The 26272-nt window shown below is 39.1% G+C and overlaps 1 protein-coding gene across 4 annotated transcripts in view; it reads left to right on the top strand.

Annotated features, from left to right (window-relative positions):
• Positions 1-25844, top strand: part of FRMD4B (FERM domain containing 4B) — a 322368-nt gene extending 296524 nt beyond the window's left edge. For all 4 annotated transcript variants that reach the window (XM_038565874.1, XM_038565871.1, XM_038565872.1 and 1 more), the window contains 12 exons: positions 785-861; positions 2530-2668; positions 3146-3287; positions 4154-4287; positions 4384-4503; positions 5792-6020; positions 8562-8618; positions 10575-10722; positions 13291-13410; positions 14318-15129; positions 18558-18690; positions 22935-25844. In XM_038565874.1, coding sequence (XP_038421802.1) covers positions 785-861; positions 2530-2668; positions 3146-3287; positions 4154-4287; positions 4384-4503; positions 5792-6020; positions 8562-8618; positions 10575-10722; positions 13291-13410; positions 14318-15129; positions 18558-18690; positions 22935-23055 — 2232 coding nt within the window. In that variant the 3' untranslated portion in view covers positions 23056-25844. The remainder of the gene's footprint in view (positions 1-784; positions 862-2529; positions 2669-3145; positions 3288-4153; positions 4288-4383; positions 4504-5791; positions 6021-8561; positions 8619-10574; positions 10723-13290; positions 13411-14317; positions 15130-18557; positions 18691-22934) is intronic.
• Positions 25845-26272: the final 428 nt, after the last annotated feature.

The following is a 26272-nucleotide window of genomic DNA, read 5'->3' on the forward strand; positions in this document are numbered from 1 at the left end:
TCAGGCCGGTGCAAGGGGGCTGGGAGTGAGCCCAGAAAATACAGCAGGGCACTCCTTCTCATGAATGGGGCACCTTTCACAAATTCTTTGATTTTCAAATGTTGCTTATAAGTTCCCTTTCTCCCAACCCATCGGCAAATGACACCGAGTGCAGCATTAGAATGTCAGCCGCAGGAATAGAGAAGGAGGCTCTATTTACAAAAACGGGAGGCCCTAGCTCAGAAACCAAGAGGGCAACCCTACATTTACCTGCACCCCCACCTCTGCTCCAACTCCTGGCGCTTGGGTTCTGTCGCGTTTCAGGAAACTCCTGTAGGCGGGAAACTGGCATCACAGAGAATCACTCCTGCTTGGGGTTCCATTTTACTTTCACTTTGCATTCTTTTGAAATTTCATCTGTGGTTCTACTGAAACATCCCTTTGAATATCTTTCCACTTAAATGTGAAGTCAACATCTTTGATCAGAAAGCATGTGCTTACTGGAATCTGTGAGGATTTCCTCACTATTTATTTAGTTGAGTCAGAGGAAAAATAGTGTGCATGTTCCCCACACTTGCCTGGTTTTATCGTTCAGGGAAGAGTTACTAGTGAGGTGAAGGTTACTGTCAGAGAAAGGAATGGAATGGTTTCAGGTTGTCGATTCATAAAAAGACTGCATCACATATTCGTGCTTTGCTTCAGAGTATACCTTCTTGATTATTTGATGATTGAGCAGAGTTCTAGATTTCACAAAAATTAGCATTGATTAAAGCTGTGCGTCTTTTCTGTTTTCTTAATTTCTTAGTTATTCCAATGGAAACAGCTGGAGAACTTATACTTCCGTGAGAAAAAATTCGCTGTTGAAGTTCACGATCCACGGAGGTGAGGATAACGGCCTTTTCTGTGTATGGTCCTGGAGACTATCCGCATAACATTGCTGCTAGGAACATTCATGTGCGAGTCTTTGTGCAGACACATTTTCATTTCTCCTGGATGTACCTGGGAGGAGAATTGCCAGGTCCAATGTTAACGCTTTAACCTTTTGAGGTACTGTCACAGTTTTTCCCCTTAGCTCCACCATTTTGCATTCCCACGAGCAATGTGTTTGGTTCCATTTTCTCCACCTCTTTCCTAACACTTGTTATTTTTAGTTGTGTTTTGGTTGCTTTTTAAATAGCCATCCTGGTGTACACGATAGCCCATTTTTGGTTTTGACTTGCATTTCCCTCATGACTAATGATGGCTAAGCATCTTTTCATGTGCTCCTTGGCCACTTGCATATTTTCTCTAGAGAAATATCTGTTCAAATCCTTTGCTCATATTTTAATTTGGTATTCCTGGTCACATTATTTTTTTTTTTTAAGATTTTATTTATTTGAGAGAGAAAGAAGTGCATGAGTTGGGGGGGTGGGGCAGGGGGAGAGGGAGAAGCAGACTCCCCACTCCGCAGGGAGCCCAATGTGGGGCTCCCACCCTTGAGGATCATGACCTGAGCTGAAGGCAGATGCTTAGCTGACTGAGCCACCCAGGCGCCCCCCTGGTCACTTTTAAAACAACAGTTGCCATGTTATCAACACGGACTGAAGTCAGGATTGTAGGCTCTCCGAGCTATTCAGAGGAATTCATTATCAGTCCTCAGTGTTTGCCTTTCAGGTACATTTATGGATGTTTGGAGATCAGAGGGATGAGGGAAACAGCTGTAACAAAGAGATGGCCAAGAGATAAGCCAAATTCCTACAAAGAACATTCGTACTCTTCTCCTTCCTTCCCCACAGCGTCTGCCTGCTCGCCCCCACTTCCTTCTCCATTTACCCTCTCTTCTTCTGACCTGCTCCCCTCTTTTTATCTGGTGCATAAGAAGTACACTGGACTGCCTTCAGACTTGCATTATCTGTAGACACTATCATGTTCATCCTCTGATACTGTCAGAGCTGCACAAGTCTACCTAGATCTGAGATGCTCTTTTACCTTCAGGAAGGTGGTGATCCTGCCCTTTTGGTTGTTTTCTCTTTGAAATATTATCACATTGATTCCAGATCTATTGTGATGGTCACATGTCCTGTGGTTTTTGAGTAAATGTTTTTACTACCACCCCTAATTTGAGGAGCTCTTATCGCTTTTATGTGGGTGCCTTTTTAGAACATGCTAGTTTTACAAAAAAAAAGAGATTATCCAGGTGCAACTGGTTTTTTCATAAAAGGAGGAGATGAGGGGCACCTGGGTGGCTCAGTGGTCGAGCATCTGCCTTTGGCTCAGGTCATGATCCCGAGGTCCTGGGATCGAGTCCTCCATCAGGCTGCCTACAGGGAGCCTGCTTCTCCCTCTGCCTATGTCTCTGCCTCCATCTCTGTGTCTCTCATGAGTAAATAAATAAAATCTAAAAAAAAAAAAAAAAGGAGAAAATAAGAAGCTTGGCCCCTGTCGGCATCAGAGCGTGGCAGCAGAGAAACAATTAGGAAGATACTTCGTGATAACAGTCCTCACTGGATATGTTGTGTGTTGTGCTGGGACTAGAGATGAATACATCAAAAGCTTTCCTTAATCTTTCAGGATTTCTGTGTCAAGAAGAACCTTTGGGCAAAGTGGCCTCTTTGTGCAAACGTGGTATGCAAACCCTTCTCTCATCAAGTCCATCTGGGTAATGGCAATTAGTCAGCATCAGTTTTACTTGGACCGGAAGCAAAGCAAAGTAAGTAACAAGAGCACTTCTATAGGAACAGACTTCCCTCCCTCATTTGCTTTCTGTTCAGAAGTTAAATTTTCTCAGAAAAGATACAAGCATATGGGTTTTGTTCTTTGAGTTTTGGGTTTTTAAACTTTCCGACTGCTGTTTTAATTTTTCTTACTCTTAAAAGGGGAGCAGTATAATATAACCTGATTTAAAAGTTATAAGACATGCCAACTTTTTGGCATGTGTGTACATATTCACAGGTGACATTTTGAAGTTAATAGTTGAACTATACCAGGAGGGAGATTCATGCGTATTTAAACATTTTCCATAGAAAACTTAAGTCTTACTTTATTTCCTTCTGAAGTGTCACTTGAGCATGTAAAAATTCTAACTTGTCCTCCGTGTTGACAGACTTACTCCATAGTAACTTAATTGCTTTATTAATTTGAAATAGGTGTAGTTGAGTGAATTCTGTTTCGCTGTCGTACCTCTTAGGCAAAAATTCCTTCAGCCAGGAGTTTAGATGACATCGCAATGGATTTGACTGAGACAGGAACACCAAGGGTCTCCAAAATGGTGACACTGGAGGCAAAAAGTCAGTTCATCATGGCAAGCAATGGCAGTTTAATCTCTTCAGGTAACGTTTTGGGACGTACAAGTGATCTTTATTTCACTTCTTTTTTGTCCTAACCTACTTTTTGGGGGGTCATTAACCACTTTTAAATACATTTAAGCCCATTAATTTGGGAATAAATAAGCCTATCAAAACCAGCAGCATGTAACAAAAACCAATATTTTAAAAGGTAAAAAGAAAGTTAAATTATAAATAGTTTGTATAAACAATAGTACAAAGACAGTAAAACTCCTCAGGGTAACTTGAAAGGACACTTTCTCCCCATCTATTCCATCAATTTCTTCTCCCAATATTTAGTTTTTGATTCAGACAGTTGTCTAATTCCCTATTTAATATATAGTTAAACATGATTACAAGCTTCAAACCTCACCCCAACCTTACCTCCCCGTGTGATTACTGCCCCAAACCCTTCCTCTATAGAAATTCTGGAATCTCTTTATCACCAAGTATATGTAACTTAACTCAAATGAATTTTCCCATCTAAGTCCTATTGTCAACTTAATCTGAGGCACAGAACATTCCTTTTGCCTTGCTTCCTTGCTTTCTACAAGGACATTCTAAATAACCATCGCAAGAAACATCTTACCTTCTCTCCTGCTCAGAAAAATGAAATCCTTCATTAAGCATTTTATCATTGCTTCTAAAATGACTGAGTCAAAATACAGAAGGTATATATAATTACCAGGCTCTGTTGGATGCCCAGAAGCATGAGAAAATGTTCTCCAGTTTCCTTTTATTATGTTCAGAAACAAGGAGAAAAATAAATTATTATTTAATAGCAGATTTGGTTTAGAAATCCTTTGTCCTTTAAAAAGGAAGGAAACATGCATTGTATAAACCTTCCCTACCCTCCCGTCCAATCCCTTTAGGTTCTCAAGACTCAGAAGTTAGTGAGGAGCAAAAGAGAGAGAAAATCCTAGAGCTCAAGAAGAAGGAAAAGCTCTTGCAAGAAAAACTCCTGAAAAAAGTCGAGGAGCTTAAGAAGATCTGTTTGCGGGAGGCTGTGAGTGTCTTCTGCTTTTGGGGACTCTTCAAATTGTGTTTGACAACCTCTGCCAGTGTCAGTTATCCCCCTTCTTGATTCTGTCCTGTTTTACAGGAGCTCACAGGCAAAATGCCAAAGGAATATCCGCTGAACGTAGGTGAGAAACCGCCTCAGGTCAGAAGGCGTGTAGGCACCGCATTCAAACTGGATGACAACCTACTGCCCAGTGAAGAGGTATGAGCACCAGCATTTCGATTAACAGGACAGAAAAGCTGTCAGCTGAATGTGGCTGACTTGTCCCTTTGGTTTTTGAGTCCTGTTGTACATTTCTATCTCACCACTTAAGAGTGCTATAATAGTCCAAACAATTCTTTCTTCCAGGCACAGCCCAATTACAGTTGAGTTATTTCTCACTACTTTACTCCTCCAAATATAGAGAGCATTAAACAAATCCCAAATGTTTGTAAATTGAGAAACATTACCATAAGAATTAACTCCAGTATTAGACACTTCCACGTAAAACAAAGAAGCTTTGACAAATAAGATTGCCCTTTCTGATGGGTCATTTCTCGGTCCCAGTTCCCCTATCCATGAAGATAATCCTCATTTTTCCTGCTAGGGGACACAAGTAGTAAATGATATAATACATGTGCAGCATTCAGGTATAATAAAGTCCTAATATAGAGTGTACTTTGTCATTTGCCTGTCATCACATAGTAGGGCCCTAGTCATGTTTATTGCCCGAATTTATCCATCTTGGCTGTAGAAAACCATAGCAATTTCCATCCATAATAGAGTGAGGTTCACATTTTTTTTAAAGATTTGTTTATTTATTTTAGAGAGAGAGCACACACTCTGGAGTGGGGGCAGAAAGAGAGGGAGAGAATCTCAAGCAGACTCCCCACTGAGCATGGAGCCAGACACAGGGCTTGATCCCACAACCCTGAGACCATGACCTGAGCCTAAATCAAGAGTCGTACCTCAACTGATTGAGCCATACAGGCACCCCTGAGCTTTGAAATTTATTGAGTATACCCAGTCCTGAGCTAAGCAATGACATATATTATCTCATTTAATCTTTGCCATATTTTTCCAAGGTAGATGTTCTCTCTCCATTTGAAATGGAGATGCAAAATGAAAAAAACCTGCAGCATTAAAAAATTAAACAGTGTTTCCAGGGTCATGAAGCAGAAACCACCAGAAAGAGAAATCAAACCCAAGTGTATTTGTCACTAAAGCTATGTATGTGAATATAACCTTCTGTGTCTATGAATTTGGGGTTAAGAATCTCTCCTTGAAAGATATAATCTTCACCTAACCAACTACATGAATGAAAGGCCATTGCCTTCTTTAAAAGGAAAAAAGTTGGATTAGTGAGAAAGTTTAAATAAATGGATGAGAGAGGTCTTATTTTCTAGAAAAGTGTTTGAAGATATCTATGCAGTAAACTTAAGAAGGTTTTATTCTCAAAGAGCATCTGATTTGAGAATGTACAAGAAACAGTATCATTGTATAAATGCAGGATCCTGCTTTGCAAGAACTGGAGAGCAATTTCCTAATACAGCAAAAGCTGGTTGAAGCTGCAAAGAAGCTTGCCAATGAGCCAGACCTTTGTAAAACCGTGAAGAAAAAACGAAAGCAAGATTACACGGATGCAGTGAAAAAGCTTCAGGAGATTGAAAACTCGATAAATGAATACCGAATCAGATGTGGAAAGAAACCCAGCCAGAAAGCAACAGTTATTTTACCAGGTTCGTAATAAGTAAGGTTTTTCAAGTAACACAGTCAATTTTCTTGATGATATGTAGCATTTCCAAATCAGTTCATTTGGTGAGAGATAAAAGAAAGAACAGATTTAAAAGTAAGTTCCTTAGGGGAAAAATGATTTGGAATGTCAGTCTTGCAAGTGTGTAAATTTGGTTTTCAGTGACATTCTCATTATTTTTACACTATACTATTGCTTTGCCTTCATTTTTAGGATGAAAGAGCATTCGTAGCAATATTAATTCATGATAAGACAAATCCACCTTTAACTGGCTTGATATCATCACAAGAAACATAGTTGACAGCACAGGGTAGTATGGGAGCTGGGCCTACCCAGTCACTCCTCAAAGGTTTTTAATGCAGGGACCGTACATTTTTTTAAGGACCTACCTAACATTTGTGAAAAGAGCTCTCACAATTCCTGTCATTTGTGGAGGCTATTTAAAGCTGTGGACAAATGTTTGTGATAGAATATGAAATGAACAAAGCAGGACATTATGTTGTAACCACGACATAATCCTGACATCATATAAATATCCACATACAACAACTGGTTGGGAAATATTTCAAAACGCAATTGTGGAATTTCAAGTAACCTATTTTTCTTTTAATACTTCTCTATATTTTTAAAATTCTCAACATTATATACCTAAGACTTTCATATTCAGGAAAAAGTACACTGAAAATCTCATTTAGGTAGATTTCAAGTCCAGTTGGCCTTACTTTATCAGCATGGTTTTCAGCTTTCATCATTGGTTGAAATATGATTATATTTCTTTGATTCCAAGACTGTTTTTTTTTTCACATTTAAACATCTGTGAAATTTGAATAATTCTTAAACTAGATGGTGTATTACAGTTACAATTGGCAATACTTTTTCTTTTTTCATTGAGACATAAAACAATTATATATGTCAGATTGGATAAAATGTGGTGACTAGGTTTAGAGTCTACTCGGATTTAGGGCGGTATGGTTTATATAGCAGAGATATGGCTTTTGGAAAGTGAATGCACAGACATCAACACACAAGTGTTCATCAGCTACAGCTGGAGAATTTAGGATGGCTTTGACTCCGAATGAGAAATCCAGTTGGCCTTGGAGGTGGTTACATTCTGGACCTGCAGAAATGGGTGATTAGCAGTGTACTTAACTTTCATAACCATTTGTTGTGGCCCATTCATCCCCAAACTGCAAGATTTGAGCGATCTCCCTTACAATGAGTGACATTTGGGCAGCAGATGGTGCCAATGGTTGAGCATATATTGGGTAGATTTTTTTTAAGTGTGCCTGACAGCTGACTACACTGGCACCTTGCCTTCAAACTCTACTGTGTGTCCAATTAAGAGATAGTCTGCCCAGCTCTGATGGAGATTAACATTTGAGATCAGATGGGAGAGATTTCCTTCATGATGGCATTGAAACCTACACTAAGGTGCTATATTTGCCTATAACCTTGCCAGGACTTGACCCTGTGTATGGAATGATTGAAGGTAAATCAACACATCTGAGATGACTCCTATTACTAAATACATTTTTTAACATTTGATGGGCAACAGTAATACTTAGGAATATTATGGGTATTTCCAACCAACAGAATGCTGTGTCTAGGTAATGAAAGCAATAAGTATAGCTAATTTTTATTGAGCATTTGTCCTGTACAAGGAACTGGGCTAAGAGCTTTACATTCATTATTTTAATTACTGCTCACCTTAGCACTGCATACTACGTACTACTCTTATTCCCATTGTAGTTGAGCCAAGTGATGCTAAGAGGGGTTAAGTCATTTGCCCAAGATCTTACAGCTAGTAAGTGACAGAACCAAGATATGAATCCAGGTCTGTCTAATTCAGTGGTTCTCAACCAGGAGCAATTTTGCACCCCAGGGAACATTTGGCAACATCTACAGACATTTTTGGTTGTCAAAACTGAGCATGGCAGTGCTGCTGTTAGGTGGAGGCTGGAGATCCTACAATTCAAAGGACGGCTCTCCCCAGTGAAGAATTATCCAATCCAAAACGTCAGTAGTACCATGTGAGAAACCCAGGTCTAATTGAAAAGCTCGTCCACCACAAAGTGTTCACCTATTAAGAAAGACCCTTTTCTTCAGGGAGGGGCCAAAAAATAACTTAAACTAACAGTAGATTTTCAAATGAGGGTTCAAGTGTATTTTAACATTTAGCATTTATGACATGAGTGGCATGATTTTTCTTTCCTGCTTATTGGTTGTGCGCCCTCAATGTATAAGGTAAAGTTTTCATCCTATGTAGAAGCTAGATTGAAAACTAGTTGAAAACAAAAATTTCCTTGAAATCTCTTCCATTTTTAAAAGATTTTATTTGTTTATTTGTTTATATCTTTACTAGTAAATGATTCCATTGTTACAATCATTAATAATTCTTAATGCACTGTAATTAGTTAATACTTACTAAATAAAAATAAAGATGCACTCCATTGAGAATTGCTGTATTAAACTCACCGTAGGTGTATAAATGTCCCATTATTCTAAAGGCACGTATTTTTATTCACAGAAGACATAATCCCCTCAGAGAGCAGCTCCTTGTCTGACACTACCACCTATGATGATTGTAAGTAGCTCTTCTTTTTCATTTCAAAATGTTATATATTCTGAAATATTAAGACAATTTCCTTAAGTAATGCCTATGTGTTATTCTTTTGGGAAAAGTAGAATGAACTAACTTACCCTTATGCAGAATGGTTGGGGAAAGGGGATTATGATTAACTTCCATCCAAGTTAATTCATCATCAAATATAGCGCCATACAAATCACGTGACCTCAGGAAATCAGAATACTATTACATGACTGAGCAGCCTCTCAGTAAGGGTTTGTGAGGCTCTGTAGAATTTTTTTAATGGCATTTTTTTTACTTACTTATTTATTTTTTAGTTTTAAGTAAGCTCCACACTCAATGTGGGGCTTGAACTCATGATCCTAAGATCAACAGTTGCATACTCTCCTGACTGAGCCAGCCAGGCGCCCCTCTGGAGGATTTTTTTAACATTTTATCTTGAAGTAATTACACATTCACAGGGAGTTGCATAAATAATACAAGTTTTTCACTCAGCTTTTCCCAGTGGTGATATCTTACATATTTGGAGTCTAATCTCAAACCAGGAAACACAGTGTAGACTTTGATTATCCCTGGATGGCTAGGGGTTTGTTTTCCTCAGGAAGAAATTGGGTTACATGTCATTGTAATGGTTTCATAGAGGAAGACCTTATCTGTTGTGATGGCCTTTGTTTGTTCAACACATTTCATGATGGAATGGATTTCATATTGCGTGGTAGAGTACTTCCTTGTAATCCCTTGTCCTTAAGCAGAAGAGTAGCTATCTGTCTAATATGATTTAAGGAATTCCGGGAAGCCTCTAACCCATACTGCTTTATCTCCCTCATCCCCACCCCACCCCATGTTTTATGGTACATGAAATTCCACCATTCCAAAATTCTTCCTTTGAGCTGAAGTTGGGTCATGCTTACCTTTCCTCTTTGAAAATGCAAATGTCAGCAGGAGACATAACAAGTCTCTAATGACTGAGCATAAATCAGTTATATCATGTTCAGTGACAAGATGAGTGTCTGGTCACCTAAAGAGGCCTGACAACTTGAAAGGTGAACAAAAGTGATCCATGCCAACTTTACAGGCCAGCTTCCTTTTGGCCTTTTACACACTGGGGCTTTTCTTTTAATGTGACTCTAGAAAACCTATAGTAGCACCCATTCCACCTGAGTGATTTATAGCTTATTTGCTCAGAGTGGTACCTACTAAACTGGAAAAAATTGGCTCAGGCCCCACATCCTTAAACAATGTGGGAGTTAGGGGTAGCCACATCTCCCAGAGTCAAATCTGAGTATAACTTTTGATTCCCCCAGAACTAAACTACTAATAGCATACTACTGGCAGAAGCTTTAACTTAAATAATCAATTAATACATATTTGCATGTTAAATGTATTATATACTGTATTCTTACTGTCAAGTAAGCTATAGAAAAGAAAATGTTATTAGAAAATCATAAGGAAGGGGTGCCTAAGTGGCTCAATCAGTTAAGTGTCTGCCTTTGGCTCAGGTCATGATCCCAGGGTCCTGGGATCCAGCCCCACACAGAGCTCCCTGCTCAGCAGACAGTCTGCTTCTACCTCTCCCTCTTCCCCTCTCATGCCCCCCCTTATGTGGTCTCTCTCTCTCAAATAAAAAATAAATAAAGTCTTTTAAAAAAATCATGAGGAGAAAATGCATTTAGTGTACTATATTTATATTTTTAAAAATTCGTATATAAGTGGACCCACACAGTTCAAACCTGTGTTGTTCAAGGGTCAACTGTATCCAGTAATTTGTGTTTTCTAAGTCTATAAAACATAAAAATAAATTTCTTGAAAATAATATACCTCTAAAAATATCATCTCTGGTAAAGCACTTTGTTCACCAGCTCTTTTGATTTGTTTTTTGGAGTGCTGGCAGAGTATTTGTTAACTTATTTATTTACCTACCTACTTATTCATTCATTCATTTACTTTTTATAGCCAATGACACCTTCACTCTTGCTGGGCAGCGACCAAGTTCAGTACCTCATTCTCCAAGAATTCTTCCCCCTAAGTCTCTCGGTATTGAACGAATCCATTTCAGAAAGTCATCCGTCAATGAACAGTTTGTGGATACCAGGCAGTCCAGGTGAGAAGTCACATCATCAATAAGGCAGATGCCTCCCAGCCATGAGATCTTTCCTCCAAAATGGTTGACTTTTGGGGGCATTATCCTATTTTTCCTTTCAGAAGGAGTTATCTTGTAAAACCGAAGCATAGAAACTAACCCTTGTTATTTGTAGTTGATGACAAGTGCAAGTGTTCCTAAGAGATCTTTTCAAAGCATTCAGCAGCTTCCTATATTTTAAAGTCTGTTGGATTTATGTTAGGTTCTAGGAGCATTATTTATAATCTGGATTTGGATATGATGCCCAAAGTTCAATTTCATAACCCATGCTCTCAGAAAACTGTTCTTAAAACAACTCTGTCAGTGCAAGTGACAGAAATGACTTCTGATCTTTCAAATGAGACTTCAACTCAGTTTCAATCTGTAAAATAGATAATATGACTTTTTTTCTCAAATGTCTCAGGTAAATGTTATCCAAGCAATAACACCAGATCTTAAAAAGATGACAGACCAGTGATTCTCAGAATTTGGCTGCATGGATCAATACTACTTAAAAAAAAAAAAAAGGACCCAAGATAGGATTGCCAAATGTTTGCTCTTTGTAATCAGAATGCTCAAATAAACAATACCGTGATTTCATGAAAAAAATGACATGTAAATATGAAAAATACAGTCCTTGTCATAATAATAAAATGAAGTTAACATTTATTGAATGCTAATTATATGTCAGACGCTATTCAAAGTGCTTTAATATGTATTGACAAATTTAATCTGTACCACAATCCTAGGAGTCTGATAACTACAACTGTCGTTACCATTTACAGATAAGTACACTGAGGGCCAGAAAGCTTGAATAACCTGTTAGGTTCATATAAATGTTAGAATCGGGATTTGAACCTACATAGCCAGACTCCAAAGCCTATATTGTGATTTTTACCAATATGTCATATTTCATCTCAGCAAAGATCAAAATTAGCCTTAAAATAAAGGAAGATTATTTAGATTAAATAATTCTTCACCTACAAAAAATACAACTAGCACTTTGTTATATTCCTCGTTTGTCAAAGACCAATGACAACTTTTATTACATATCAGCTTCAGTTGTTAGATTAGGATTTAGAACTGTTGCCTTAAACAATACCAATCCAAGTGTCCAGAGCTGTGCCAGCCAGGTCAATTAAAAGTAAATAAAATTAAAAATTCATTTCCTCAATCATGTTAGCCACATTTCAAGTGCTAATGGGCACATGTGGGCTAATGGCTGTAATATTGGCACAGATATAGCACATTTCCATCATTGGACAGCCCTGGACAAGTATATTTATTATATTTGAGAAAATAAAACTATTGCAGCAGAAGGAAAAATTATAACTGGAAATCATTATCTTAAAAATTATTATACCTACTTCCTTAATAGCTAAAGATGGGTTTGCTCTTTGATCCAACAATTTCACTTAGAGGACTTTTTCCTATTGAATTAATTAACTACAGGATGCTCATCATAGCATTGTTTACAATAGTGACAAAATGAAAATAACCCAAATGCTCAACTAGTGGATTGCTTAAATAAATCATAAGTCCTTATAATGAAATGCTATGCTGTCATTAAAATAACATTGTAGATGAGTATTAACCAACACAAAACATTAGGTATAGTTTTTTAAATATGAGTTTTGAAAGAGAATATAGGGTAAGATCTTATTCTTTTGTTGTTAAAAACTATAAATGCTTTTAAGTAAATATGCTTAGTAAAAACATCTGAAAATACTCAGTGTTGACCGCTTGTATCTGAAGTTTCAGATTATAGACTTTAAATTTTTTCTTTTTTATCTGCACTTCTGAAATTTTCTGCAGGGGACTTGACATGCTTCTGTAATAAGTAAAAATGTAATCAGAATCACATTTAATTAAAAAATTAACTTCAAACTGTGTTCTCACTCACTGGGTAAGTGCTGGGTAGCCAACAAAGTGATTTGCAGAACTCACAGGCCTGCAAACAGTAGCCCACTGGCCAAATCCATTGTGCAACTTATTTTCCTATGGCCCATGAGCTAAGAATGGGTTTTATGTTTTTAAATAGTTGGAGGTGAAATCAGAAGCAATAATATTTTGTGATGTGAAAAATTATATGATATTTTACTTTCATAGCCACAGTCAAGCTTTATTGGTACACAGCCACCCCCATTCACTTACATGTTGTCTACACTGCTTTTGTACTTTAGGGATAGAGTAGAGCAGTCAAGATAGGGCCATCTGGCCGGCAAAGCCAAAAATATTTACTATTAAACTCTATAGAAAAAGGCTTTACCAACTCTGCTCTAGTTGCTTTTAATCTCTTTTATTCAGTATACTCTTTTTAATTTTTTTTAAAAATTTTTCCTTCATATTTATGATTCAGCAAGATCACTTGTGTTTCCCCTAAAACTCATGTAGGTCATATGAGGATACTTAACCACAAAGACACCCTTCCCAGTTTTCTCCTATGTCTTTTCCTTTGGTTTCCAGTAAGTTTCAAATCAGCTTATGACAAGTTTGCCAGAGATGCTGGGAGGCTCATCACCTCCTAAATTCTTCTTTTTACCCTCACAGGGAAATGCTGTCGACACATAGCAGCCCTTACAAAACCCTGGATCGGCGGCCCCAGGGCGGACGGAGCATGCCCACCACTCCAGTTCTTACCCGCAACGCCTACAGCAGCAGCCATTTGGAGTAAGAGCGCTTCCTTCCAGTTACTTCAACTCTGTTGATTTTTGCTTCAAGGTTTCACTCTACTTTGTTGTGTGTTTTAATCATTTTAAGGGTCCTTACCCAACAGGACTACGTTACGAATCTGTGTTTTCTACTTAATGGTTCAACTGCATTGGCAATGAAAACATGCCTAAAAATATACTTTGCTGGGTAGATATGAGATTTTTGGGGTTGTGTGCCTTAATTTTCCCAACCAGACATCACCATTTGTTATTTGGTGGTGAGGGTGAAGATAATGACACTAGCAACATTTTGAAGTGTTTGGGGAGGGTTTTGCTAGCTCTTTTTTTATACCTGATATGATTCAGTCTGCACAACGAGCCTAACTGTAGATCCCAGATCCTGTTTTACCTCCTCACCTTACAGAGGAGGAAGCAAGACTGAAGTTAAATGTCTTACCCAAGCTTGCATAGCTGGGGGACGGCAGAGCCATGACTCAACCCGAGTATATCGGGGGTCAGAGCCAGGCTCTCCTGCATGTGATGCTGCCATCACCTAGTCTGTCTCCTGCTCTCCTGCTCTCCTGTTGGGAGAGAGGAACCTCCAAAGATGAGTTGGGCTTTTTTTTTTTTTTTTTTTTTTTGAAGGCTTTGATGCAACTTGTGCATCATCAGTGTATTTTCCCTACTCTCGAGTAAGGCTATGGATTGCACAGTTGTTAGAACCTGGTTCTTTTCTCGTTTGGCCCGTGACAGTGAAACCGGTATGGGAACCAAGAGATTATGTGAAAAATGGATTCTCTTGTACAGTCAGCTTTGGATACCTTGAGTTTTATGGCAGGCCAAGGGTGATTAAATCCTTCATTTGTAAAATTTTGGTCTTTCTTTTCTTCTTCCTCCGTTACAAATTTGCCTTGCTCCTCCCACAGACCCGAATCTTCAGCCCAACACTGCCGCCAGCGGAGTGGAAGCCTTGAGTCTCAGTCCCACCTGCTGTCTGAGATGGACAATGATAAGCCATTTTTCTCCCTCTCCAAATCCCAAAGAAGCAGTAGTACAGAAATCCTGGATGACGGGTCTTCCTACACCAGCCAATCAAGCACAGAGTATTACTGCGTGACGCCCGTTGCCGGCCCCTATTACACCACCCAGACTCTGGACACTCGTGCCAGGGGCCGGAGAAGGTCCAAGAAACAGAACGTTTCGACTTCAAATTCAGGAAGCATGCCCAACCTAGCACAAAAGGATAGTATGAGGAATGGCGTCTACACAAAGAGTCAGGAGCAACCTTCTTCTAGTTACTATATTGCTGGATACACGCCCTATGCAGAGTGTGATCTGTATTACAGTGGCGGCTACGTCTATGAGAACGACACTGAGGGACAGTACAGTGTCAATCCTTCCTATCGGGCCTCAGCACACTATGGATACGAGCGCCAAAGGGACTATAGCAGGTCCTTTCATGAAGATGAGGTCGACCGGGTGCCCCATAACCCATATGCAACTCTCCGGCTGCCCCGGAAGGCTGCTGCCAAGTCGGAGCACATCACCAAAAACATCCACAAGGCCTTAGTTGCGGAGCACCTGCGTGGCTGGTACCAGCGGGCCTCTGGGCAAAAGGATCAGGGGCACAGCCCACAGACTAGCTTTGACTCAGACAGGGGATCGCAGAGATGCCTGGGGTTTGCTGGGCTGCAAGTACCCTGCTCTCCCAGCAGTCGAACATCCTCCTACTCTTCAGGTAAGAATACTGCGAAAGCACCTGATTCTCAGATCAAATTTACCTCATGTCCCCCAGCCCACCTTCCCCCCCAACCACTCCCCTCAGGGATTATGGGACTAGTACCCAAAGTCATGACACTAGTAGCCATTCAGTAGGGCCTACACAGTAAGAATTTCCAACTTAAAATCAGCTCTTTCTTTTCAGCTTTCCAAAGAACACAGTTTACAGGAGTCCAGTGGAGCAAGTTGTAGATTCAAATCAAACAAACATTCATGGAGTACCTACTGTATGCTGCCCTGTATGAGGGGCTTTCAAATATTGTGTGTTCTCCACATTTCATAAAAGTGTTTGAGTCACTGATGTTTGATGTATTAAAAAAATAGAATAAATCCGCCAGGCAAGCGGAAAACATTAGGATTATACATCCTAACATCCTAATACACCCTGTTCACCACCAGGAACTTGATCGTCTAAAGGCAATTTGTTTTGAATGTGCAGGTAGCAATGGGAGGCTCCTAATAGTTCTTTTAGGAGGTAGTATTTAGTAAGCCCTGTTCCTGGCACTGTTCTAAGTGCTTCGCATGCCTTGACTCAACTCAGTAATCATATATACTTCACCTTAGGGTTGATTTCCGGGATTTTCAAAGATAATTTTGGCTAGACATGTTGCCTCATGCAGTGACTTTTGCCCCTCAGTCCACTAAAATCCATGGAGGACTTACTGCCTGCCCCTAGCTGTGTGACCTACTCTAAGTAGAGAAGTAAAGGGAAAGAGGAGTATCTGCCTCTGGTTGCATTTATTCAGCAAGCAAGCAGGCATATCCTGGGTGCTGAGGAGCTAGTGTTAACCAGCTTCTGGCCTTGAAGAGCTCAGTCTAGAGGAATGTATACAAATTCAGCAATTTTAGAGCTTGGAACTGAATGTGTTCTTGAACTGTGTGGCAACCTGAGGTCACATGTTCTTGCCCCCTCTCTCAGAATAACCCCTTAGTAAGATATAGCACCGGGTTCCTGAATCACTCCACAGTAGTCTGTGAAAACTGTGCCTTTAAAAGTTTCCTAAGCTTGTTGACCAGAGGCATTTCCATGGAGATTTCTGTTTGGGTTTAAGGTCTCTTCTCTCTGTGTAGGACTTTGGACTTCCGCTAGGGCTTTCCCATTTATTACCACACCGAACATACAAAAAGGCTCCTGTCATTATTCCTTGTTATTTATGGCTCAGATCTAAAGAATGCCTTCCTTCCCCTAAGGTTCAGGGAGTTGCACAAAAATCTCTCAGAAAAACATGGGGAGAACATTAGAAAGAAAGAACCAAACAAGGAGGGCTGAGATGCATATGGATGGATGGTCATCAAAGCACCTGCCTTTTTAAACAGTGAGGCTGGAGAGCAGCAGGTGTACCTCAGAAACCATGGCATTACTGGAGGGTGGCTCAGTGTCTGGAGCAAAGTTAAGAATGGAGTTAATGCTTACAGGTAGGAGCCTGCCTGGGAGCTGTAGGATTTGGCCCCACAGACCAAAAAGCATTACATTTTAAAGAACTAAAGGGTTGGAATTAGAGTTCCTCAAGAAAATTCCCTTTTGGAATCTTCCTCATTCCTGTCTACATTTTATAGCTACAAGAAATATATTACAACAGGCATGCATCATGGAAAGTTTCCTGTTATATGCCAAAGTAGTCAGGTTTTGTAGTCCCTTCCAGCCATCTAAAGACTCTCTTGGTGACTCAGTTTTATTTATTTATTTTTAAAGATTTTATTTATTTATTCATGAGAGACACAGAGAGAGAGGCAGAGACATAGGCAGAGAGAGAAGCAGGCTCCCTGCAGGGAGCCCTATGTGGGACTCGATCCCAGGACCCCAGGATCACGACCTGAGCTGAAGGCAGATGCTCAACCACTGAGCCACCCAGGCACCCCAATGACTCAGTTTTAGTAATAATGACAGCCACCATCTCCTGGCAGCTTACCCTGGGCCACACCACATGCTCAGTGCGTCATGCTCACTCTCCCATTTAATGCACACAACAGTTCTATATAGTGAGTGCTGTTGTCACGTATGTTCTTATTATCCCCATCTTGCTGTGGAGGCAATTCTGGTTTAGAGAGTTGAAATGACCCTGCCCAAAGCCCCAAACCTGGTAAGTGCTCAAGTGGGAATTCTCTCCCAGCTCTGACCACAACCACCAAGCCTCATAGCCCCCTGACTCGGAGTTATGAAACGTTCTTGGAAACTCAAAGGGAGAGGATTACACCTTTGAGTCAAAACCTCACAGCATCCAGGGCTACGGATGAGTTTTGCATCTGTAGTACGCTGGTCACAAGGGCTTTGTGGGTCTGAGAAAGAAGAGGAGGAAGGTGGCTGCCAGGAGCAGGAAATGGAGCAGAGCTGGGAGGCTCCATGAGCGGTGCTGGTGTTGGACCATCAGCTTGACATGGTGGTCACCTTGCATATCCTTGGCATGAAGCAAGACTGGTTTTAGAGAGGACAGCAACGCCCTGGAGTGAGACATTCACTGGGCTTTGCTCCAGATCATACCCTTGTCTTGTTCCAGTTCAGTAGAACTAATGTCCTTCTGTCCTAATTACTCTCCCTACACCTTCACCTGCACACTTTTGTTTAAGGTGAAAAGTATGCATTGATCCTGCTAAAAGCTGGTATTGCCTTGGGTCAAGGAACAAGTCATGTCCCAACAGATCAACTTGTGGAGTGCTTTTCCTCCAAAAGCCTCCAGGAAACTCAAACTGGTCATCTTATCTTTACAAATAAAGCCTTATCTATCCAGCCACCATAGCGAGAATGGAGAGATCCTCTCCATGTAGAAGAATTTTTTTCCTCCTTGTCTTTGAGGTTATTTCTTATAGCATGTGTTTCTTTTTTTTTTTTTTTTAAGATTTATTTATTTATTCATGAGAGACAGAGAGAGAGAGAGAGAGAGGCAGAGACATAGGCAGAGGGAGAAGCAGGCTCTTCACAGGAGCCAGATGCGGGACTCAATCCCAGATCCTGGGATCACGACCTGAGCCAAAGGCAGCCACCCAACCGCTGAGCCACCCAGGCGTCCCATAGCATGCCTTTCAATTAACTTTATTCTCATTAATAATATCATTAATTCTCATTTTTGGGGGGGTACATATTCTATACCAGGCACAGTGCTAAACATTCTCACATATAACTTGATTTAATCATGGTATCATCCCTATACAGGATATATTTGCATGATTACCCCCACTGTACAGGTGAAGAAACCGGGACTTAAAGAGAATAAACTATTTGCCTAGAGACACGGCCAATAAGTGACTAAATTGAAATAGGAACTCTGTTGATTATAAACATTGGCTCTTGATCTCTGCACGTAGATGATTATAATATATATCTAAATGGCCTGAACAGTCTTCATTTTGAATAGTCCCACTAATTTTGTCTCTTTCCATTTTTATTTCTAGTATCTTCTACAAATGCTTCTGGGAACTGGAGGACCCAGATAGCTATAGGGCTATCTGAATACGAGACCCCGGCACATTCTTCCTACACCAGCTGCTATGGCAACATCTATAATCCTTTGCCCTCCCCAGGCAGGTGAGAAACCAATGCTCCAAAATTCTGGTAACCTGTTCCTGGTCAGAAGAATTGAGGAATTCTGTTTTACTTTATAATGCCCAAGGATCATCAGACTATATATAGCCTACAGGCCAAAACCAGCTGCCACTGGTTTTTGTAAATAAAGTTTTATTGGAAAACGGCCGCATTCATTCATGTACATACTACCTCTGGCTGTTTTTGCACTGTGAGGCAGAGTGGAGTTAGTGACAGAGCCTGAGTGGCCAACAAAGCCAAAAATATCTGGCCTTTTAAGAAAAGGTTTCTTGACTCTTAATCTAGATTGTTCCAACTTGATTCTGTTCCTTGTCTTCTGTACATTAAATTCTGTACCTGAAGGGTTTTTTAATTGCAGTACTCTAAACTGTATTGCTGATATATCCATTTAAGACTCTTCTGGAACCTTGGAGGAAAAATATCTCTACTCCAGAAAAGGCTGTTCGCACCAAAATTCCTCATAAACAGTTGGTGGGCTTGATTTCAAACATTTGCTGCCTTTTTGTGTCTGACCCTGTGTTCACTAAGAAGCTACAGACACAGCCAGCTGTCCTGTTTGTAATCGTGGTCCTCTGTAAACATTTGGAGGAAATACGTAAGAACAATTTGTTAAAATGCGATTTTAAAAAAAGATTGCTAACTCCACATTTCACATTTTTCACTTGTTTGTATATGTAGGAGGAATTAAGTTTGAAGAGGTCATTTCTCCCTATCACTTTGCACAGAATATAATTCACACCCATCGTGCTAAGAAATAGAACATTTTCTGTTTGTTTTTATTTAATTTTGCTCTAGGTCAACTCGCTTTGGCCATAGGGAGACTGCCACAGACCATAACTTATAAAAGTGTCTATCCTGATGAATTTGAGAGGTTAATTTCTTTTCTTTTTTACTTCAATTTTTTATCTCAATTCTAGTTAGTGTTCAGTGTATACAGTAAGATTGGTTTCAGGAGTAGAAACCAGTGATCCATCACTTATATACAACACCCAGTGCTCTTCACAAGTACCCTCCTAAATCCCCATCACCTACTAGCCCATCCCCCCCACCTTCCTCCATCATTCCTCAGTTTGTTCTCTACAATTAAGAATTTCTTATGGTTTGCATTTCTCTCTCTCTCTCTTTTTCCCTTCCCCTATGTTTATCCACTTTGTTTCTTAAGTTCCACATATGAGTGAAATTGTAATTTCCTAATAAAGTACTCTGTAACAAGCGAATTGGAGGTAGTCAACCCCCAAAGTCTTATTTTTCTTCTCCCTGTGCAAGAAGAGTTTTTCTTGGCTTGAACTATTAGGCCAATTGTCTCAGCTCAACAAAGGGTGTGCTCAAAATAGAATTTAAGCAAAAATATACCTCAGGGGATTTCAAATAGCTTGGATTTCTGTAAATAATGCTTGCAAATGAGTTAGGAGCTAGAACAAAAGTGCCTTTGGCCCAAAACTAGAGCTGCACTTTTTCAATTCGGGTCTCATCATTTTGTAGAATTCACTTGCAAATAGTTTTCCAGTTTGTATACCTTTACTTTCTTTTTCGTTGACTGCGTTAGAAATGATAGAAGAAGCCCAGCACGTAAGACAGTTTGAAGATCCTTGACACCACTTTCACTGGACTCAGGAAGTACTAAACATTTTTAAAGAAAATCTGTTTTTACCGAGTGTGCCTATCTATTTCAGCCAGCCCAAGACGGCTTGACATGGAGTCTGATGTCAGAGGGGGATAATCCACAGGAAATTAGAAACTATTTAAAGATCCCTATTGTGTATGCTCACATGCACATAATATGAGCTCATTGTGGAAAATTAGGAAAATGATAAAGGGATAAATAAGTAGGAAATCATTTACCCATAATCCCACCACCTAGGGATGGAAGCTATTAGCATTTTGACACATCCCCCCATTTTCCCAAATCCATTTTTAACCTGGTTGTAATGATAACCTTATGTGCAATTTTACATCTTTCATTGTCTAGGAACTTTTGCATCCCAGTTTTTTTTTTTTTTTTTACTTAATATTGCAACACTAGACATGCTCCCATATTTTTAAAAATACCTTAAGCCTTATTTTATGTGATCAACATGATATTCCACTCAATAAATATACCATACTTTATTCAACAGTTCCCATTATTTTGAATTTGAATGGTTTTTAGATTTTCTCCTTTTTTATTGTAATGCTGCTGTTGACCTCTTTGTGCAAAACGTTTGTCTGAATTCCAGATTATTGCCTTAGGTTACATTCCAATAAGTAGAATTAATGGATTAAATTGAAAAGTGTATTTTTTTAAGCCCTTGCTTTCCAGAAAGATTTGCCAATTGACCCTCCCAGCAAGGTACGGGTGTGCTTATTCCCATCTATTAGTCTATTAAGGATTTTTTTCTTTTATTATACCTCAGAGTGATCAATTTAACTTGACCTACTAACAAAGCAAGTATAATAACAGCCATCCATCAAGTTTTAGAAATTTGCTATGAAATTGTGTTATTTTTGATGGAAACATAATTTTCAAAATAAGAGAGAGATTAGGTTTCAAGATAAAGATAAAAAGAAAAATTTTAGGGATCCCTGGGTGGCTCAGAGGTTTAGCACCTGCCTTTGGCCCAGGTCGTGATCCTGGAGTCCTAGGATCAAGTCCCACATAGGGCTCCCTACATGGAGCTGTTTCTCCCTCTGCCTGTGTCTCTGCCTCTCTCTCTGTGTGTCTCTCATGAATAGATAAATAAAAAAAAAAAAAAAAAAAAGAAAGAAAGAAAAATTTTAGATCTGCCCTGAAGTTAAAGATTTGAGTATTTTTTTTAAACAAATGAAGTCCCCATTATTTCAAGACCCTTTTCCCCAGAGGGTCTGGCTCTTAACATTTACAGAAACCTGCACGTTTTTACCAATAAAAATTTGTTTCCAAGTGTGGTGCGGTATAATCGTCAGTGGCATAAACTTTCTAAAATTATAAATGCCAAAGTCTCTTATGCTGCTTGGTATATAATATGCTCAGATTCTTGGCTCTGCGATGCAAACTTTTTTCAAGTAATTTTTTTTTTCGTTTCCTGTTTTCCGTTTCCCATCCTCTTCCCCATCTAACTCGACCTACACTAGGCAAAACCGAGGGCTTCTGTCCCAGAGAATGGTTGCATCTCCAGAAATGAGATCAGTTTTAAGTGCTCTTTTGCTAAGTGTAGCCAGCGGTAGTAAGTATAGCCCTTCAGATCTGGGTGTTGCATCTTGTGTAGTAGCAGCAACTTTGCTTGCTCTGGCTGATGTGTGAAGCTATGGAAATCTGATTTTGTGTTTATATTAGATGAAAACACTAAATACCTGGTTTTGTATACTATTTATTTCCAAAGCTCTCCTTCCAGTGACTTTTTAATCATCTTTACTAAAGAAATTTGAAATAAAAAGAAACCTACTAACTATCTAACCTATTCTAAATGACTCTCGCAGGAACGAGGTTTTGCTTCTTAGAATGGCTTGTGTAATAGAATGCTTTCCTCTGGCTCTCCCCTCCAAATATGCCTATGATTGTTGTATGTGGTGTTGTTTCCAATTTACAATCAACCCATATACCCCAGGGATGTAACATGTGTCCCTGAGTGCCCCTGCCTTCCTCTAACTATATTCCTTTGTCCCTTAGGAAAGCATCTAGTATATTCCCTTAATTTGAAGAATACTTAAAATGCGGCTGTCAAAAGTAGACTTTTTTTTTAAGTTCAAAATATGACTCCCACCCAAAGAGAAAATAGGCCTGTGTCAAAGCCTTATTTAACTCATCAATGAGAGAACTAACAGAATGGTAAAGCTGCTTCCAAGAGAATTCAAAAGACGAAATTCAACACACTGAAAGATAAAATGCTGGCATGAGATTACTAAATTAAATTTAAAAACCAGTTAATGGCCTATGGGGCAATAAAGCTATAACCATGATCTTTTTATACTAGAGAGAAGTTATTTGTATTTCTTCCAGACATAAAAAAACCTTCAAGTTAACATGTAACTAACCACAGTCTGGGTCCTGATCAATGATAAATGTGAGTGAGACAAAGGACTGTCTCTCTAGAGAATCCAGGGCACCTTGCATGGACCTTTTTGACAGTGCGCCAGCAGGACAATGAAAGAACACACACACACCATTATCCTTTGACTTGACAGTGCTTTCTACCAATTCTTTGAGTAATCTTTGTACTCCGGTAGTAAAAATGACCACAAATAATAACTTCTCTGGTTTCCTTTAATAGACAGTACACAGAGATCAGTCAACTGGACAGTACAGATGGAAGCCGGTTGGAAGAAAGCCTGGAGAGCAGGGAGCAGAGGCTCTTTTGGCATGAAGATTCAAAGCCTGGAACATTAGTCTGAACTGCAGTTGGATCTCTCGACCAAGCACTGCGTTCTCACACTAGTGTGCCTTGCAGAATGTGCTCGTCTTCCCAGAAAGCTGTTCGGCTGTAGAAAGCTAAAGGCATCGAAGGTCGAAGAGAGGACTCAGTTGCCCTGGAAGTGAATCACACGCTGAGGCTGTGCAGAGTCCCTGAACGACTTGCCTTTCAAACTCCGGGCACTAACCCAACAGAGCAAGGTAGAACCGTGGCCGAGAAAGGACTCAGCCTGTATCAACAGCAAGCACTTTTTTTAAGGGACTAAAAGTTTTGAAGGCAAACCACAAAACTGTGACAAGTGCGTTCAGGGTCTCCAGTAGGGAGGAAGGACAGGAAATTTCAGAGCACAATTCGGAATGAAGAGAAAAGGGAAACCAGGAGCTCCTTAGACATTGTTCACCTTCAGAAAGTTTGAATTTGTGAGCCAGCGAAGAATAACATGCTATTTCTACGTGGCCGTGGACAATTGAGACAGTATTGGAAAATTACTTGAAGAGAGGCTGGATTTTCATGAAGTTCTGGATGAGTGTAAAGGATTTTAGCAGATTATAAAGAGTGATGGTTTTCATAAGCACCGTAAAATGGGTTCTGGAAAGACTTAGTGCCGTAGCATCCTGTAATATAACTTTATGGTAGCAGATTGGGGAACATGAAGCAGCCCACTGAATAATTGACAAACTCTGCTTGGAGAATTTTCTAAGGTACAATATTACTGGGCTCCTTTTTCCTTTGTACACCAGTGGCCTGATGGGTTATTATTCGGGCTGGTAACTCTCCAATTTGGCTGCCGTTTGAAATGGCAGACCTGATATGGAAAGTTTTTATAATTGAGAGTTTGAAAAAGTATTTTAAGGTAATACAGAAAGAACCCAAAACAAAATGAAATGAAAAAACAAAAGCCACATCATTTTAGATGAATTGCGTGCCTTAAAATGGTGAACATTAGAAAAGGAAGCAAATTGTCCAGATTCCACAGGGGGTTCTAAGTCACCAAATGACAAAAACAAGATTAGTCATTAAAGAGACGAAAGCAAAAAAACTCCAAGCTGCAGTAGATTTAATTATGAGGCTAAAACTACCTCATACTTTACTTGGAAGAACTAATTAGCTATGGTTTATTATAGTGTTTTTTTTTTAAAAAAACAAACAAATATTTCCATATTCCAGATTGTTTTGTGTCATCTTCACTCTGCTTCAATATTCCATAAAAGGTGCTCCCTCCCCCCTCCCTTTTATACAGGTTTCGTGTTCATATTGTGAATAGAGAAGTTTCTGAACAACTTTTTTGGAACATTTTCTATCTATATTCCAAAGCATGTAATATATGCATAAAGATGATTTGTTAAACTGGTCCTTAGTCATTTGTATCATTAAATATGAAGTTTGAGGGAAAATTTGGAACAAAAAAGAAGACATGCAAAAAAAGTAACTTATTCCTTTTTGCATATTTGTATAGCCTTCTAGAAACAGAAATACCCTTTTGCATATTCTTTTACTGTTCTGACTTTTTAAGACCTATTATTTTTTTACATAGGTCAATAAACCGAAGGTGTGCTACTGAAAATGTTTACGTGTTCTTCCATTACATTCAGGGTTCATACGAAGCTGTTAAAAGTGCTCTACTTCAAGTGATCATGTCGGACAAGATTGCAGGTTTTTAGTCATAGTATTACCATAGTTTACAGATGCCAAGATGCACATTTTTTTTCATATTTACATCTTTGAAATCGGGATGCATCTTTTGATTGATGGCATGCTCTAAATGAATTGGCAGTGTTTTTTTTTTCTTTCTTAGTGCTGCATAAAATAATGCTGTGTCTTACAATAAAGTTGTCTTAGAACTGATGAAATACGGTAGTTTATTGCCTCATGGAGGATGACAGATGTGAATTTTTAGGCTTCCTAATCTTGCGAATGTTGTTTATTTGTAACGAGTCATTCATCCTAGTTTTGCAGACTGGCAAACAGGTCTTTTAAATTCAAGAGAATGTTTCATCTGACATCTCTTTATCCTGCCCAATGGGGAGAAGGGAATGGGAAATGAAATATAGGAAGAACTTAATATTTCCGTGCAAGTGTCTTAGATGGAAATAACCTTCTCCTGTTCAAGAAAGGTAATGCTCAGAATGACAAGTGCACCTTGAGAGAAGATATGGAACCTGGCTCCCAAATGGTTTAAGAAGGTACAGAAATGGAAGCACAGTGCCTGCTGTATAATTTTTTCCCCATATCTTTTTAGGAAAACTGCTTTCAACCACATTTTTGGTATGTTTATTAATAACCAAAACGTGACAGGGGCAAATTGTTCAACATAACCCATTGATCTGTTTCCTACTGTAAGATGTCATATCTTCCTGATAAAAATTTTAAATTCAAACAAAATTCAAATTCAAACATAAAACAAATAGATAACATAAGAACATAACTGTGCCCTGGGAGCATAATGTAAGCAGATGTAAGATTTATTCATTTATTTTCTATTAGTTCACATTTTCTTCTATGCACACAGTAATTTTTTTTTTAATTCAGCATCATATTACAAGTAGTTTACACCTAGGGGTTTTTTTTTACATATCTTGGGCCTCTCTGTATCAATATATATTGATCTACCTCATAAAAATGTCTATTTTACAAGGTGGATTTTTTAAATTGCCTCACCTTCCTTGCTGTTCATATTTTTTCTATATTTGAGAAAATTCTACAGAATTCTTTCTTGTACTCCTAAAAGCTTAATGTTACAAGCAATAAAGATTCCAGAACTGTTTCAAACTATTAGTTTGGCCTGTTCTTAGGAACAAAGGTTCAGAGTAAAGAGTTTCCTCAAATACTAGTCCTTCAGAGCATTCAGAAGTGGAATAATGACTTTCTTCAGGACGGTAGAAAAGTTTGGGTTATTTTCCAGAGTCGTTCTTTTCAAAGGACCGGTGGTGAAAGACAAATTTTTTAAATTTTCAACTATTTCAACCTCTAGTTTTGTGAAGAGAAATAAAAATGGATTACTAAGCAAAACAAGGTAATTTAAAAAATGAATTTGTAGAGAAGTGGAAAAAAACAAATAAATACAGAAATAGACATTTCTGCTCATTATTAAGATTCGTTGGGCACAAACTGCTACAAGCAATCACAGATCGAAAGTTGCAATCACAGATTCTAAACACACTCTCACTTTCTGTACTTACCCCGATTTACTTTCCAGT

Source organism: Canis lupus, chromosome 20, assembly GCF_011100685.1.
Source record: "Canis lupus familiaris isolate Mischka breed German Shepherd chromosome 20, alternate assembly UU_Cfam_GSD_1.0, whole genome shotgun sequence".
Classification (NCBI taxonomy): Eukaryota; Metazoa; Chordata; class Mammalia; order Carnivora; family Canidae; genus Canis; species Canis lupus.